This window comes from Arachis hypogaea, chromosome 10, assembly GCF_003086295.3.
Source record: "Arachis hypogaea cultivar Tifrunner chromosome 10, arahy.Tifrunner.gnm2.J5K5, whole genome shotgun sequence".
Taxonomy (NCBI): domain Eukaryota; kingdom Viridiplantae; phylum Streptophyta; class Magnoliopsida; order Fabales; family Fabaceae; genus Arachis; species Arachis hypogaea.
Genome location: NC_092045.1, coordinates 14762233 through 14780442, shown reverse-complemented (window position 1 = coordinate 14780442; position 18210 = coordinate 14762233). Strand labels below are relative to the sequence as shown.

At 35.0% G+C, this 18210-nt stretch overlaps 1 protein-coding gene across 20 annotated transcripts; it reads left to right on the top strand.

The window, feature by feature from the left end:
- The first annotated feature begins 744 nt into the window (after positions 1-744).
- On the top strand, positions 745-5500 carry LOC112715225 (uncharacterized). 20 transcript variants are annotated; one of them, XR_011866472.1, is made up of 13 exons: positions 745-1204; positions 1355-1417; positions 1501-1709; positions 1795-1842; positions 2560-2585; positions 3106-3284; positions 3516-3692; positions 3794-3855; positions 3956-4055; positions 4159-4245; positions 4415-4476; positions 4890-4968; positions 5053-5500. XR_011866472.1 is itself a non-coding variant. In XM_072204637.1 (10 exons), the coding sequence occupies exons 6-10, from the start codon at positions 3178-3180 to the stop codon at positions 5070-5072; spliced, it is 459 nt and encodes a 152-aa protein (XP_072060738.1). In that variant the 5' UTR covers positions 745-1204; positions 1355-1417; positions 1501-1709; positions 1795-1842; positions 2560-2585; positions 3106-3177; the 3' UTR covers positions 5073-5500. The 20 variants fall into 20 exon arrangements, 3 of the variants coding, with proteins under 3 accessions (XP_072060738.1, XP_072060736.1, XP_072060739.1); XR_011866473.1 differs by lacking the exon at positions 4159-4245 and having other exon boundaries at positions 4401-4476; XR_011866470.1 differs by lacking the exon at positions 4890-4968.
- The last annotated feature ends 12710 nt before the right edge of the window (positions 5501-18210 follow it).

Sequence of the window (18210 nt, the reverse complement as noted above, 5' to 3'; positions counted from 1 at the left end):
AAATTTAAAAATAACCGATTTATTAATACATTCAATAATAATACGACACATAAATATCTTTACAAAAAAACATTTTATATCTTTATGAAAATATCTCCCTAATTATATATTATGTACTGTTTTCACTGAAAAGTAATTGTTACTACATTTATATTCTTTTTTTCACAAATTATTGTCCTATTCATAAAATTTAAGCTGTGATTGCTAGTTTAAGATAAGCAAATTTTGGAGAAGAAATAAAAGGAGTAAACTATCAAAATTATTCTGAAATAAAATTGACCATACAAAAAGAAAAATTAACTTGTATCCATCAACAATGCTCTCCATGTGCCAAATCTAATAATTCTTTAATCAGAACTGGATTTCGTTAGTTAAACATCCTACTATAGTTGTAATTTTATTGGTGATATGGCACTATTGACATGGAAAATTGAATTAAAAACTTAAATCAAATTAAAAATATGGACATCCTGAACCAGCATGATTAACCCGTTCCGCATTGTTTAAAGACCCAACCTTGCTATCGTAACACTATAAGAAAAATTAATTTTAACATCAAATTTTTACCAGCCATAATACAATATTCACTATTTCTTTTATTTAAGATATCTTTTTGTGATAATTATATATTTATCATTATTGTTATATGTTATAATAGCAATTATTACTATTACCACGAAATTATTATCTTTTTATACTTTTAATCTTACTTTCTTTATATTAATGGTGGCAATTATTAAAATTGTCACTAATTTTTTATTATATTTTTTTAATTTCGTCTTCTTAATTCATATGACTCACAAACTGTGTTCCCTAAATCAACCTAAGAAAAAACTCCTCAAACTTTTCCTATCGTTGCTGATCACTGCCGCAGGTCTTACCATCGTCGACGACCGTCCATCATCCTTCACTGATTCACACTCATTCAAATTGATCGTTCTTCATGTTTCCATCCTCTCCCCTCAGATCTGCATCGCTATTCTTGCTCGTTCGTGTCTCAGATCTCCATTGCTAGGTTCGGTTCCTATCTTAAAGTATCGTTAATATTGGCAAGAAAGCCAACGCGGAGGTTGAGGAGGTTCTTCATCAGATGCTCACTCATTTGGCTATCTGCAACGATTCCAAGCTTGAGCCCTTATTCTCCAAGCTTCTCCCTCTCTACATACCTTCACTCTCCTTAAACTCCGCCGCTGTTTGCAACAAGGTTCACCAATTTTTCTCTCTCTCTCTCTTTCTAACTCAATTTTATTTATCAGCAATTTCAAGTGTTGTTGCTTTCAAATTTAAAGATGCTACTGATGATGTTTCGCTTTTAATTTTGTGAATACTTGTGTTAATTCTGTAAATGTCATAGGAGTTAGAATATAAGAGGGAAAATAGTTTCAGCATTGAATTCATGGATCTTCAATCCAAAGAGGTAATATTAATAAATTGTACAGTTTTGAGTTCTACCAATGTTGCTTCTATTATCTATAATTCACTTTTTAGTATTCATTACAGTTTTCACAGTGGAACTAATAAGAGTGAAGGGTGGCAAGATAACTAGAGAGCCTGGTCCTGTCAAGGGAGGCAGCCTGGTCATTGCATTCATTGAAGATCCTGATGGCTACAAGTTTGAACTTTTAGAAAGAGGCCCCACTCCCAAGCTCTTGTGCCAAGTGATGCTTCGAGTCAGTGATCTTAAGCGTTCCATAGAATTTTATGAGAAGGTAACATTGACGCTATTATATGTCTCTACTATTTCGGTATCCTGTGCCCATCTTTCAAAGATCTTTGTGGTTGCATGCTATTTAGGCTTTTGGTATGGAACTCCTTCGCACTCGAGATAATCCAAAATATAAGGTATGGCGACATCTCTTTGCTATTTATTATTTTTTTCTACTGTGACATATTTAGAAATGATCTGCCTAATTCTGAACATTTAAGATGATTTGAAGGTAAATTAGGATCATATAAAATTTCATTCTTATAGTTGTATCAATTAATCTGTATGGACGAATTAAGCTTAGCAATAAGAAGTAAAGTTCATTCTACTCAATCCTCTTAACATTTGATGATCCTTTAGATGGAGCTATACTGCAAAGGTAACATTCAGTGTGGCATGTAGTGTGGATGTCTAGTTGCTATTGAATACCTGCAGTTTTAAACTTGATTCTCACAAAATATGCTGTTTTTGGTTTCTTATGCTATTGAAATCCTTTTAAAGTGCTTTCTGCCTCGAGCGCCTTGGACTGGCCACAACTTCTCGCTTTTCTTCCTAGTTTCTATCAATGATGTTTGTCTCCGACTTTGTTCTCTTGTCTTTTCGCTATCACTCTTATGCTTTTCTTATGGCCCTGTTTCTAAATCCTCTGCTTGCTTTTTTTGTTTATGGGGTGTGTTGTTTTGCCTTACCATTTGTTTCTTACTTTATATACATAATATATATATATATATATATATATATATATATATATATATATATATATATATATATATATATATATATATATATATGTCAAAATTTCATGATATTCATTCTATCTCTTTGTTTTTTCTTCAAAACCAAATGTACAAAAGCATGAGGGGTGACTTGGGAAGACAAGGTACTAATAGAAATCTTCTTTGACTTTTACTTCAAATCAAAGCACATGATCATTAACAAAACAATGGAATTTTCTTTCTTTTATTTTCATTGTTGTGATATGCATAAAATAAAAATAATAAATATAAATGTTGGTACGTGAAATAATTAAAGAGTTTATAAGAATAAATAGTAAACAAGTTGGGTGCATTAAAAGCAAAGAGTGTCTATCGTTGTTTCTCTCTTGGCACGTTTTTTAAGTTTTGAAAGAAAAGACTATGATCTCTCATATATGTATAACTTTGGAAAATCTCTGCGAAACTATATTATTGTTTATTCCTCATTTATTGTATCTTCTTTTTTGCAATTAGTTGATGCCAAATTTGAGTAGCAACATTGACAACCCATATGTCCTTTTAAATCTTCTTCTAATGACATTTTCATGAAATCACGTTAAACAAAAAAGGAACAATAATAACAAGGCCAAAGCACTGTTCATTAAATTATTATAAATCAGTTATTTTGTTTTGTGTTTTTGGCAGGTAGGATTTCATCAAGCCTACATAGGAACCAATCTTTTGAGAAACATGATGATGGATGTGTTGAAGAAGTGAATGATGTTAATAACAATAATAATCATAATCAAAACTATCATCCATCTTCACAATTCATTAGAAAAGAATTCGATTCTCTTTGGATACAGTAACTTCTCCCCAAAAAGGTAACCTTACCTGACCTTCTTTTTTTCTCTTTTCACATTTTCTCTCGAAATAGTATCAGACTTTTTCAAATAAGAAAAAAAAGGAGTGTGATTAGAATTTGCTTATTCGATTATCTATCTATCTATGTTTTGCTTTTTTTTAGATTCTTCCTTATTCTGAAGCAACTACTTTTGCTTTTTTGAAATTCGCTTTGGTGTGGATTCTCTATTCCTACAATACAAACAACACAGGACTAGAATGAGAGAAACTATTCTATATCTCAGAACCTGCAATGCAGGAACCAAAGAACAGTGTCATATCCGTACTCCTTTTATGATTATGCTTATTCAACTCAACAATAACAACATCAACCACCTCATTCCACAGTTTTCTCTATGCTGCCACCACTTCTTGAAAATTTTCTTAAGGTGAATACAACATAATGCTGCATCCCCAAATAAATTTAAATATAAAAAAGCTATCTTTTTTATACTATTTTACTTTTTATTAGTATCTATTTATGTTCTAGCCTTTTTAGCTTGCAATGGAGTGGTTTATTTTATTTTATGAAGCCCATGCCATAGGCTGCAAGTTAAGTTCATCAGCTCTTTTCACTATTTACTTTTTTTTGGTTCAGTGAGATATGATCTTTCTATAATAAGTCTTGTTTGTTTGTCAAATATTTTAACAGCTTTTGGGATCTAATCCTATGACTTGGTCCAGTAGGAAACAAAGCTCAGTGAACAGATCATCTACTAAAATCGAATTTCAGATGCCTTGCTGATGCACACGTATTTTATTTTATTTTTTTTTACAAATTATCTATTAAAAGCGGTTATTTGTAGTTCATGTTCCCTCCACCCCTTAAGTATTTTATTTTTTTTGTTTGAAAAGGGGCATTGACTGTTGTGGATATCCAAGAAATCAAGAGTGGTGCCATGTCCCAAGATTTGTTTATTGCTAGTAGTAGTATTTTAGTAGGTTGTAAATCTTTGCCATGCCATAAGCTGCAGTAGTATGGTACTTCTAGGAATTTTACTTCGGTTCAAAGTAATAAAATATTTAAGTACTGTGTTTGAAAATTTAATTAGAATTTTTAAACTTATTACTACAAGTTTGATTATAATATCTTCTAGTGTTCTTCTCACAGGGGCCATCATTGCCTTCTTCTTTTGCACCGTCGTGCGCCGTATCAAACGTGCCAAAGAATTGGTACTTCTCTGTTCTCTTGAGATTTAATTCTAATTTTATATGCAACCAGTGTTTGTATTGTACTGTTCATATTTTATTGTCTTAAATTGTAAAGAGGACTACATTGATGTGTTACTATCTAAACTTGTATATATTGATTATAATTTAGCATGTACAAAACACCAAAATGCATACTAAATTTTATCATAGGCATATCAATGTCTTTGTAGTATTTAGAAGTGATCAATATGATGCGTGCTTATGAATCTTATTTAAATGGCTTAGATCAGGATCATGTGAAAACTCTGAAACATGAATAGTTGTAGTCACGAGTTGTTCATTTTTATTTATATTGACTTTTTTTTTATTTATTCTCTCAGCATAGAGCTAATACATTCTGTCTTATCATTTTTTATTGTTTTTGAAAATTTTAGGATGTAGTATCTGGTTTAAAGAACGAGTTAGAAAAACATCTTCTGAACCTGAATGTTTCATGCTTTAGTATGGCTCCTGGTAAGGGAGTGTAATGTTAATAATGTCCATATACTGAACAATTATTATTTAGTTTTAGCAAAGTAGCTGTTTCTTTATGTGCAGTGCTCTGGAGCTTTTTCTGATTAAAAGAAAGATTAAGGGACCTCGTGGCTACAGGTTTTGAACTTTTCAAAGCAAGATCAAAGACCAACTTCAAAGCTAGGAGAACTGTGTCATTAGTGTCAAGGCGAAAAACATTGCCAAGTTATCAATTCCTTGAAAAGTAGCCAAAGGTTTATAATTTTAGATTCTTTAGTATATTCATGATTCATGATTTTTCTTCCTCATTTACTTTTAAATTCTTAGATCAATTACTAAAAACAAAAGTTAGGCTACTTTTAAAGGTACAACCTTAGATCATTGCTAACACTTGTATTGCTACATTGATGTAACACACTTATAAACTTGTAGCATTTTTTGTTTTTTAGATTTGTAACATGATTTATTACTTTTCAAGATAAATTTGTGTATCAATATTTTGAGTTTAATGAAATATCTCATTTTGTAGTAATTAATTTCAGTATATTTATATTATGCATAACAATAATAATTATTGGCAAAAAAATTGAGATTCTAGGAAAAAAATAGTTCGTTGCTTATAAGAAAATGAGTATAATATAATTAAAAAAAGTCTTAAGATTTTAGCGGCAATAGTAATGGCCGGTAAAAGTGAATAACATTACAATTTTGAATTATTTTTAGTAGCCATATAAATTGCCGGTAAAATGAGTTTTGGCAGCAATAGTAACGGCCGCTAAAAATGAATAACATTGCACTTTTAGAATTACTTTTGGTGGTCATATAAATTGTCAAGAAAATGGCCGCTAAAAGTTATATATTTTTTGCGGCCATTAAAAAGATATTTACCGGCAAATGTTATAATTGCCGCTAAAATCTTTTAGCGACAACGCATAAGACGGCTAATGTCTAATGCCGGTAAATGTATTAACGGCTGTTTTTATTGCCGCTAAAAGTAAAATAAATAGCCGCTAAAAGTTATTTTTCTTGTAGTGTAACCCGAATTATATCTACCCAACCACCTTGAACCTAATTCACGATATCCTATTCCCTAACTCTCTTCTTTTTCTATCATCTTCCAAACATCACTTTTGTCATACGAAACACAATCTACTTCCAATCTGATCTGGTGTATGGTGTCTTCATCTACATCCAATTGGGTACTTGCAGGTTTTAGTCTGCATTTTCTCTTATCCATCTTTAATAACACAATCGACGTCAACCTTGGTGCCACCTTCTTCAAAGTACTAAAGATCCCCTGATCTCTCTATATCAGCCTTGCCTTGATTTATTTTTTTTCTTTTGTCTTTTATTTTAAAAAAAAAATCTAAATATTTGCGTGATTTGATTACTTTGCAGTTGTTGTTAAATGATGAAGTGATTATGATTGTGACAATAGAAAAGGAGGAAGGTGGGACTAATCGGGTGAAAGGACTGAAAATTATGAAAGTGACATGAACATGGAGTGTTTGGGGTTTGGTGGGTTGGGGTTTGGATTTTGGATTTGGATTTGAATTTGATTGGGTTGATAATAAAAATATACTTTATCTTTTGTTTAATTTAAGTTTTTAATTCAATTTTTCATGTCAGTGAATGCCAAATCACCAATGAGATTACACATAGGATACTTAACTAACGAAATGCAACCTTGGTTAGGGAATGGTTATATTTGGCACGCAGTGAGCATCATTGATGCGTACAAGTTAGTTTTCTTTTTGTATGGTCAGTTTTATTAATTAATGGACAATTCATGGTCAATTCATAAATAATGAAATCATATTATTTAAAGTAAATAATAAAATATTCAAATAAATTAAAAGTCAAGTGCATTAAATAAATACAGTGAAAAAATAAAACAAAAAACTAATAACTACAGATCTAAATAGTCTTCGTTGTCATTGTCATCAGTCCCATGGCCTTGAGTTGGCAGTACAAAAAGCGGTGATGTCTGTATGCCACCAGCAGAGTTGATGCCAGCGGCGTACATCTAGGCCTAATGCACCTCCATCTGAGCCTCCATACGCTGAAACCGTTCCAGCGAATCCCTCCACTCCAGCCTGAGCTCATCCATAGACGTCACGTGGGGTGAGGATATTCTGATACTTCTCCTGATAATCATTAAACTCCTGAGCCTGCTAGTGAAGACTGCGTTGGAGCTCCTGCATATGCCTGCACCTACAGCCTCAAATCCATGCCTTCCTCGGGCTCGACGGCTCGATTGGTGGCAAAGCTTGATGACAACCTTAACATAGAGGTGCGGAGGCTGCTGATGAAGAATGACCCTGATGATTGGATTTTTGACGGTTTAGAATTTCACTAATGAAATCTCATTGTAAAGTATAGTCTCTGAACCAACAATAATCCTTTCATACAAAAATTTGTTTGTCACAAGTACAAACCCCTAAAATCTATAAACCGAAGTATTTAAACCTCGGGTCGTCTTTCAAAGGACTTGCAGGGTAGTGTTCTTGTTATTGGTTATGGCCTTATTTATTTTGGGGTTTTGGATGAGAAATATGAATAGTAAATGGTAAGAAAACTTTATTAACAAAATGGTCTTGGCAAGGTTTGGTTGTCAAGGGTCTTCATCATTATCACTAGCCACAAGTATGGTAGTTGCAAGGATTAATCCCACTTAGTCATCCTTAAATCAATTAACAAAGGAAAGTCAAGTGAGTTATATCAATCCTAGTCCATAAATCCTAGCTTTCCACTAATTGGATTAATGAAGGTTAGAGTTAATGGCTATCAACTATCAATCAATTGGACACTAGTGACTCAAGAAATCCTAAGTTACCTTCTCAAGCCAAGAACATAAAATTCTAGTCTAACATTCTTCCAAGCATTTAATCAAACACTTGGAAGGCACAAAAGAAAAGTATAGTAAATCACAACAAGTATGAATTCTAACTACAATTGAATACAACGAATTAACAGCAACAATTAAGGAAATCACAATTATCATGAATTACCTCAAATTGCATTATTAAAAGAAAACAAAGAGAACAAGAGTATCTCAATTACAAAACCTAGAAACAAAATAAGAGAAATTACAACAAGAGAATAGGGATAGAGAGAAGAACCAAAGTGTAGCAATCATCAATTGAAGGTAGAAGTAGAAGGAGACTTGAATTAAACCTAGAACTATGAGATCCTAATCTAACCCTAATTCCTAATCCTAATTCTAGAGAGAAGAGAGAGCTTCTCTCTCTAACTCTAACTACTTCTAAAACTAAACTATGACTAATGATCAAAAGTATGTTGATTCCTCTTCAATCCTTGGCTTAAATAGCATCAGAAATGAGTTGGATTAGGCCCACAAGGCTTCTAAAATCGCTGGCCACGTGTTGCATTAAGTGGGTCATGTGCCACCATCGGCGCGTCCGCGTACCGTGCGCGTTCGCGCCCCTATGCGCAATGCAACTATAGCAAATCTTATATTGTTTCGAAGCCCCGGATGTTAGCTTTCCAACTCAACTGGAACCGCATCATTTGGACCTCTGTAGCTCAAGTTATGGTCATTTAAGTTCGAAGAGGTCGGCTTGACAGCTTTTCGGTTCTTTCATTTCTTCATGAGTTCTCCAACTTTTCATGCTTTCTTTCTTCATTCCCTTGATCTAATCTTTGCCTCCTAAACCTTAAATCACTTAACAAACATATCAAGGCATCTAATGGAATCAAGGTAAATTATATTTAGCTATTTTAAGATCTAAAAAGCATGTTTTCACTCTTGAGCACAATTAAAGGAGAATATACAAAACCATGCTATTTCATTGCATAAATGTGGGTAAAAGGTTATAAAATCCCCTAAATCAAGCATAAGATAAGCCATACAAATGGGGTTTATCAGACCCCATCCCGTCTACGCAGTTCTTGTACGGTGCTGAGGTGGTCTCGCGCCAAATCGCATCGGGATCAACAACTGAAGTTGCAAAGCCATTGACAATGTCCTCCCCACTTTGTCGAGACAGTTGAGTCATGGCCTCTAGTCTCTGTGTGTTGGACTCCTGTGTAAATAACATAAGTTATTGTGATTATTATAAGAAATATACAGTTAATCTCTAATAATTTTATAGCAGAAGATAATCAGATGTATGTTTACTCACATAATGGTATTGAGATCGCTGATCCACAAATCTCTCTTTGTTCTCCTTCAGCGTGTGGGTGTACATGAACGTCTCCCCCAACGTCTCACATAATATGTAAAAGAATATAACTAAGTTATTAACAAAATTAAAGTCACTACATACCAGCCTGACCTTAGTCTTCACAAAGGTTGCTGAGCCGCCAATATACTTAGACGAGGCTCTATTATCTCTGTTGGTGAGACGTTGATGCCTGAACCCTTCATCGGTCTCCAATTAAACTAATAGAGCCTTCTTTATTTTCGTTCGGTGCCAGTTCGCCTGGTGGTCCCACCCCTGACGAATATCATTCAACATTTGAGCCACCAACCCATTCTATGGTCAAATATCTTTCTGATGGTACTATCGTGCACAACGTCCCACCTAAAGTGCAGCTGCAACAAAGAAATTTTAAAATTAGTTAAGCAAGATAGAAGATATAAACTAGCTAAAAGGTTTGAAACTAAAAAAAAAGTAATTACCGCCCATTTTTGAAACCATCGCTCCCTGGTTTCAGCAGAGATCTTCATGTAGCTGGGCCAGGTATGACCGTACATCAACTTGATGACATTGGTCATCTTCTGAGTACACACGTTGTTGTTCTGCGCAAACCTAACAACAACCCACAAACAAAATAATATGGCAATTCTATAATCAAGCAACCGAATCAACCTAAATCCACTAAATAGGAATCAAATTTTAGGAACTTTTAGCAATAACCATATAATCATAATTATTAAAACTTAAAACAATAACCAGGCAACCAAATCAATCTAAATTCACTAAACAGGAATCAATTTTCAGGAACTTTCAGTAATAATCATAATCATAATCATTGAAACTTAAAATAATAACTAGGCAAACTAAATAAACCTAAATCCAATAAATAGGAATTAATTCTCAAAAACTTTCAGCAACCATAATCATAATCATTGAAACTTAAAACAATAACTAGACAACCATATCAACCTAAATCTACTAAACAGAAATCAATTTTCAGAAACTTTCAGCAATAACCATAATCATTAAAATACGAAACACTAACCAGCCTTTGAAACCTAAATCCACTAAACTAGAATCAATTTTTAGACACTTTCAGTGATAACCAAAAATAGGAAATACATAAAACTCAACGTGGTACTTACCTCGTACCACAGGCAAAATGGTCAACCATACGATGGAAGGTGGTGAAGGGGCATCAGCTGTTGCCTCACTTCCGTGGCTGGATTCCAGAGCTGCGGCATCCATCGTTAGAGGTGGCATCGCCGTGGATGCAGGTTGATGAGTGGTAAGAGGCGGCATCATTGCCATAGATGGAGGTACATAGTTGGGATTAGGGACCATGATGAATGGCTGGTCCGCTAAACTCGCAACATGTGGCGTCACCGGGGTGATCGGAGTAAAGGGAAAGGATTCAGAAGTCCCGGGAGTACCGGAAGAAACCCTCTCTCTACCCCGACCACGGCTACGACCACGACAAGCAACCTGATCCGTAACACCTCTATCTCTCGTCATGTCAGCAAATAACATACCAATTAATAGAAATTTAGCACAACAAGTCAACAATATATTATAACAATACAAAGAAGTAAACAAGCAACAAGAAGCTCAATGAACACTTATGCATTCCATGAATTAATGCGTTTGTGGTGGTGCGTACAAAAGTAGTAAGGTTTTGAAGTGTGATATGTAGTGATCGAGAATAAGTTTACAAATAAACCAATATGGTATTATATCACTACATACACACCAAAAACTCAATTATCACAAAAGTTAGCATCTCAAGCAATCCACCGTCACAAACTATACTTAATGAATTATGCCAAATAAAATCAAACATTCTTAATCACATGGTAGCTACAACATGTGTAACACCCTAACTACCAAAGCTCACGCTTCCGGCTGCGCAACTCTGATAGCTCGGACATTACGACGACGCTTATACTATTTAATACTAAAATATGAGCCTGTTTAAAAACTTTAAACCGCAATACCATTCCCAAAAATACTTTCGCCATACAACGTACGTCCATACATACCATACAACTTACAGAAACTCATAAAGAGTACATCCATATATATATATGCATACATATATATAAATAATATTACAAACATTATCCAGTACAATTCCTATCCCTCTCACAGAATATATCAAGATAAAGGCGAGGGTACAAAAATAATAATCTAAAGCAATACAGAGCATCTCAATAACAAATAATTAAACTCTTCATAACTTCTGCGCCCAAATCCTGAAAGGGGAAAAATGTAGGGGGTGAGAACATCATCCTCGAAAGGGTTCTCAGTAGAGGGTTTTTGGGAATTACTGTAATAGGATACATGAAGATAAACCGTACCAGTGATTAATAACCATCTTATGCCTCTTTTCAAAAACAACAGTTTATAATAAAAGTAAAGTCAGAAATCCTTTCTGAAAGAGGAACTGTTCAATTCTCAAAACATCAAAGCATTTCAAAAAGATTTATCTATACTGAACCAAAATAACCTTTCATATCTTATTCCAAACCAGAACCACAAAACTGAAATCAACCATCGGTCCATCTCATTCAACCACGGCCCTAGGCCCAAACAATCCAACCACAACCAATCCACCACAAACCAACAGAGTTCCAGATGCAAACACAAGTAGGAAGATGCAAACACAAACAAACAGTTATTGCAAGTAGAACAATTAGCAGTTAATCACATAGGCAAACCAAGTACAATATGCATACCCAAACAATGTCACATAGATGCATATGATGCATGCCTGTCCCTAGTGGCTGATGATATCATCTGTCGGTTATAGAGCCAACCCGACAAGTCCTGGTAGCTAACCATTGGACTGTCCCTCTGTCGCGCATCCCCAACTCGAGTTATACTCATCATAAACTTGATCATAAACATGATCCATATCCATCACCCTCACTGGTGAATATTTCGGGGGCGAGCTCATCCGGGACTTTCACAGTGCCCGGCCACACTTACGACATAGGGTCAACAGAGTATCAAGTCTCAACCTGGAGCACGTGGTGGCTAGCCACTGCTACTACCCAGGGAAACTCGTATCTCAGATAGTGGAAGTGCAAACATCACAACTTATCAATATCTCAGCATAAATGCTTTCATTCTCAATCATGGATCAACATCCATCTCAGCCATCCGGCTCACGGTCCAATCCAGAACCAGCCAATATTAATAATCACACACAGCCATTCCGGCTCACGGTTCAATCCAGAACCAGCCAATATTCATATCATTCAAAGCCATTCCGGCTCACAACAAAACAGCACTTCCACATTCAACATCATCAAATTCATGAAATCGGCATTCAAGCCATAAATCATTTTCTCAATTCATTTCACTTTGAAATCAAGTTTCGACTCTTTTTAGCCTTGGCTTTTAGAAATCTCATTTCTCAAATCATCTCAGGCTCATAGGCCAAATTTACTCAAAGTGAGTTTCCTTTTTAAAACAGAGCCACTCTCGGCATTCTCTTTCCAAACTTCCAAACCATGGCAAGTTAAGAATTTATTTCAAAGCATTCAAAATCACCCATCCAACAATGGGATTTTATATCAAAAGTTTCTTGGCAGAGTCCCACGTCTTTAGGGAAGGTCAACCGATATCAATTCCTTAAAATTCATTGAAACTCTTAAAATCATAGATTCTCGGTTCAAGTAAATAAAACTGAATTTACTATAAAACCGGCCATACAAAATCACAAGTTCCAACCCGGTCCAAAAATCAACTCACTTGAAACGGAACCGGTTCATTTGAATCAAACCACTTTCAGGTTTCTTTTTAGAACCCATATTTCTAACTCTTCCAAAATGCCTCAACCTTGATTAATCAATCAAAAGTCTAGATTCATCTGAAATCACTAAAAACTCCTTTTTATATTAAAATCAATATTAGAACATCATTCTTTCCTTTAGTGATTCAAACGGTAAAAATAGTTCAGTTCTAAATAAGCCGAACTCAACGTATAAGGTTCATTAAATAAATTAAGTTTGAAAACATAAATATCTTCTTAATAAATCAAATAATACAATTTCTCAAATCTAACCCTTTTTAAATAACTTTTCAAACAAGACTAGGATTTTGCAGAAATTTCGGCAGCACCTCCCCTAAAACTTGGACTTTTGCCACCCGGTTCGGGTCCCAACTAAACCATTTCTCATTCCTTTTCAGCAGCTCAAAACCAGAAATCAATTTAAAGCAAGCTAAATCCAACAATCGCCTCAGTGGCGTATCCCAAGGAAATCATTTCAAAATCAACTCAATATCAACCGTTTTAACTCATTCCCAAGGCCTTAAAGAAACAGCTCAGTAATAAATCATTTGTCCAAACCAAGTCAATTAAAGTAAACCAGGCTGAATTCAAAAGTGCATTCGACTTTTCAAATCATCAAAATAATTAACTCAAATCAAATCAATCCTCAACGAATTAAACTCGGATTCAAATCTTTAAAGAATCAACTTCAAACATTACATTTCACAAGCCGCACAACAATTCAGCCAAACCAACATCCATAATCATTCGAGTCAATCAAATAATACATAAGGCAGATACAATCACTAAATACACAATATCTCACATCAGTATCCATATGTAATAATTCCAATACATAAAATATAGTTTTTGGAAAGCGCCCCTACCTCAAAACACAAATTCCATAACCCAAACGCCTCATCAAGTCCTTTCCGCCTCAACCCGAAATCAACAATCGAAATCCCGGCAACCAAAACCTCGTTCCAAGCCACTTTCGCAACAGTCTCAACAACTCTAATTGCAACATACAACAACCGAAACTCAATCGTATAGCAATTAACGCCACAACCCTCAGCGTGAGATAACAAAATAATAACAAAAGGGCTTTCAAACCGAAACGCTTACCGAACGAAGGAGCGGCTGAACCGGAACAGTGGCGGCCTCCGAACCGGTTCGGCGGCAGCCCGGTAGCCACCTCAAGCGGCAGCGATGACCTGAACCATATGCAGCGACAATGAGGTTCCCAAAAAAACTCAACGGAAAGGAGAACCAACATAAAACCCTTACCGATAGCCTTTTCCGGCGATGACAAAACAGCCAGAAGCTCCGGCGGTAATTCCAGAAGTCACAGAACCACCCTTAGCGGTCAAAATCACGGAGACGTAGCTCCCTTCTCCGGCAGCGACACCGGCGGCGACCTCAACCCCCTTGACAGCATCAGAACAGCCGGCGGTGACCAAGAACGCGGTGAACACTGCGACAGCCACGGTAGCAGCGGCATCGCAGCAGCGGAACCTTCTTCACAGCGACCCAACGGTGGCGATTCTGGAGGAACGGCGACAGCAGCCCAACAACGGCGGTGACAGCAGCCTTCCTCCCCTTCTTTGGCTCTCGGGCTCTCTGTCTCCCTCTCAATCTCTCTCTCTCCTGAGCTTTCCCCTCCGCGACGGCAAGGCGACGACGGCACCGTGAGCTTGCAGCCGCAGCGCCCAGGCACGACGGCGACGGCGCAAGACAACACCCCTACCCTCCTCTTCTCCTGCGCCAGCTTCGATGGATCAACAGTGGCGAAGGCGGCACGAGTTTTTCTCTTCTCCATGGCACAGTGGCGGCGCGACGGTGAGAGCCCTCCTCCTCTCCTCCGTCGTGACTCACACTCTCCCTCTTTGCTTCTGTGTCGGTTTCTTTCATGGCAATGGGAAGCCATGAGTGTTGCGATCTATTGGGGAAATGGGGAATGATCTGCTGCTGTGGCTGGGTGTGTTGGTTTGAGGAAGAAGGGAAACCATGGGTGTTGCTCCGTGGGTGAAAAGGGAAGACATGTGGGGTTTCGGCTGCTGGGATGGAGGCCTTAGGGTTTCATTTTCGAAAATTAGGGTTAGGGGCATTTTGGTAATTTCACTTAAAATATGGATAATATAGAAATTAGAAATAAATTCTAATCCAACAAAATTAATGTATAGAAATACTATTTGCTCCTCCGTTTTACAAATTATTTTTTAATAAAATGCCTAAATCTAAAAATTAGAAATAATATACTTAATTTCTTCATTTTCCAAAATAGCAGTAATAATATTTAAAATATTACTCATTTAATCAAAATCATGTAAAATCCCTATTATTTCATAACTATCAACCTTATACTTTAAATATAGAAAATAATCCAATAATTATAAAATTGGATAATAATTACAACTTATCTCAAATCTAATAAATCAAAACTTGCCTTAATTATCTTTAACAAAATAATCTATGAAATTAAGGCTATAAATAACTGTAGAATTTGAGACTTGATCATAATAAGACTTTTCAAAGATTCTGGGTCTTACAACATGCAATTTAAAATCCAAAATAGTCATAGAGGCATATTCATAAACACGGGTGTATGAAATAAACAAGAACAATGTTCAAGTAAATTATGAGGAATAAGTTCAACACTAATATTCTTCCTATAATCAATAGCACAAGATTGATTTCAAAAATTAAAAATCATTTTTAATATAACCCAAAACCAAATAAATATCCAAAATTAACATACTTGGATTATATAGAATCAAGGAGCTTAAATTGTATTAATATTGTACTATTGGACAAAAAATCTCAATCATGCAAAAATTAAGATTTTGGTTAATTAAAAGCATTTCACATTCATTCATCATCAATACATAATAATCATAAGAATGTGAAAGCAAGCATTGATTTCCAAGGAATAAACTAAAATTTTATTAAGAACTTGTTGACGGAATATTGTCGAACACTAGTTATACCAAAGTGTAAATGACACAAAATGATAATAACAAGCATCCTCTCAGCACTAATTCAAAAGTTCAACACCAATAACACCAAACCAACAGCGTAGCTCATGAACTCAGCAGAAAATCAATCAAAACATCCTTATCAGTGAATTAACGCAATCAAAATCAGCAATAAAATAGAGAATCTTCATACAATCAAACAATTATCAAACAATCTCCGCAATAACTTCTTAGCAAAATAGTTATCAATACAACAATTAACATAATTAGACAATTTTAAACACTTTAACAATTTAAAACCTAATGTATTGAATCTAACCTAACTTAAAACCTAAATCCACTAAGATTAGAAAACTAAACTAAACTAACTTTGAAACTGATTCAAAATTAAAACTAAAATTCTAATCAAACCTAAACTAAATTAAACTAAAATTAAAGGAATTGGAAAAGAGTTGTTCAAGAACCTGTAATGAAGAACAGAGAAAGAAATAAGGAAAGAGGTGGATGTTGCAGTGGTGGTCGCCAAAGTTGCGTCAAAGCTTGCTGGAATAAAAGGGATTATTTCAGCTTTGGTTCTGTGTCAATGAGATAGAGATAGCAGGAGGCAACAGTTGAGCCTGAGAGGGAAATAAAGGGAAGAAAGAGAAGGGGCTTGCAGTGGCAGCAGAGAGAGAGAGAGAGAGAGAGAGAGAGAGAGAGAGAGAGAGAGAGAGAGAGAGAGAGAGAGAGAGAGAGAGAGAGAGAGAGAAGGAGAATAAGGAGGAATCGGCGGTGGATTGACGGCAACGAAGAGGGGGTGCCGACGGTGGTGGTTTTGACGATGGCGACAGATAGTGGTGACGGCGATTGGAAGGGGAGAGAGAGAGAGAGAGAGAGAGAGAGAGAGAGAGAGAGAGAGAGAGAGAGAGATAGAGAGAGAGAGAGAGAGAGAGAGGGGGGGGAGGGATGGTGGTGACAATTTCGAATGAGGGGGAAGTGAATTCATGATTTGAATTTACTCCCTTTTACCGTCGGATTTACTGTCGAAAAATTTTGACAGTAACCCATTGCGAGACACCAAAAATGCAACATTTCACTAATTGGAATTACCGTCAGAAAAATATGATGGTAAAGGATGTGCCAAAGTAATTTCTTTTTCCTCCAGATATTACCGTTGGATTTACTATCGAAAAATAGAATCTGTCGATAATTACTTAACCTTACGAATTCGATGTCATTACTACTAGTAAATCCGACAATAAATTTACCGCTACTCTGCGATGCTAAATTTGACAGTAAATCCAACGGTACTCAACATTTTTCTTGTAGTGACCATCACTTATTCATCATCTTTTAGATATATTTAGTGTTGTGTTACCACTTCTGCCTACGCAACTCTTTCTAGATATACCTCTACATCGATATATTTTTTTCTTTATTCACTTATTGCTGTTGATGTTGGTGATGGTGTTAAAAGGTGAGGCAGTGCTGTAGTAGATTCTGTAAATTTAGATTAACGAGGGACTAAGGCTGAGATAAACAAGAATCACCAAGCCAGGGGTTAATAGTGGCAAAAAATTAGAATATGAGTTGGTGGTGGTGAGAATAAGGGTGATGATGGATGTTAAAGAGTTACGATTAAGATGAAATTTATGATTAAAGTTTAGGGTTGAAGTTGGACTAAGGTTAGGATTATGAATGGAACTCGAGTTAAAAAAAGTAAAATAATAATTCAATAAATTATTAACTATCAAAAAGTTAACAATAGGTGCAGAATCAAAATTATTTCAAATGTTAAAAATGAAATTAAAACAAATTAAAGATTAGAATATTTTTAAAATGTTCAAAAATATTAAAGACAAATAAAAGTATTTTAATATTTTTTTAAACAAAAAATACATAGCATTCTTTTCTCATATTTTTTATTAAAAATATATATGTCATATGTAATTTTAAGTTATAAATTAGATTTTCAAATTATATAGTCTAACTATTATTAAATAAAAATTTGAAATATAAAATAATGATATTTTAAACATTATAAAAATAACTATTTACATAAGTATCTTTAGAAATATAATAAATAAAAGAAGTTATTATTGTGATAAGAATGAATGCCCGTTTAATAGACGACTCAACTTTTTAATTCACCTAGTAAAAATTCAGTTTTTTAAAAAAAATTAAAGTTAATAAAAGTTAAAAACATAACTTTTGTACGTACATAAATAATCATAGGCCGAGGCAAATGATATATACAATACTAATATAAAACACTTCTCTCTCTATATATAGATATACGCTGCAACATATAATAGTAGTGCATATATATGAATCATCTCAGTTAAGTTGA

Excerpts from the sequence above, each read along its gene's own strand:
- LOC112715225 (XM_072204635.1), top strand. The coding sequence starts at position 3,178 with ATGATGTTAATAACAATAATAATCATAATCAAAACTATCATCCATCTT. Across the intron at positions 3,693-4,400 it reads TTCTTGAAAATTTTCTTAAG|TGTTCTTCTCACAGGGGCCA; the intron begins GTGAATACAACA and ends AATATCTTCTAG. Across the intron at positions 4,969-5,052 it reads ATGCTTTAGTATGGCTCCTG|TGCTCTGGAGCTTTTTCTGA; the intron begins GTAAGGGAGTGT and ends CTTTATGTGCAG.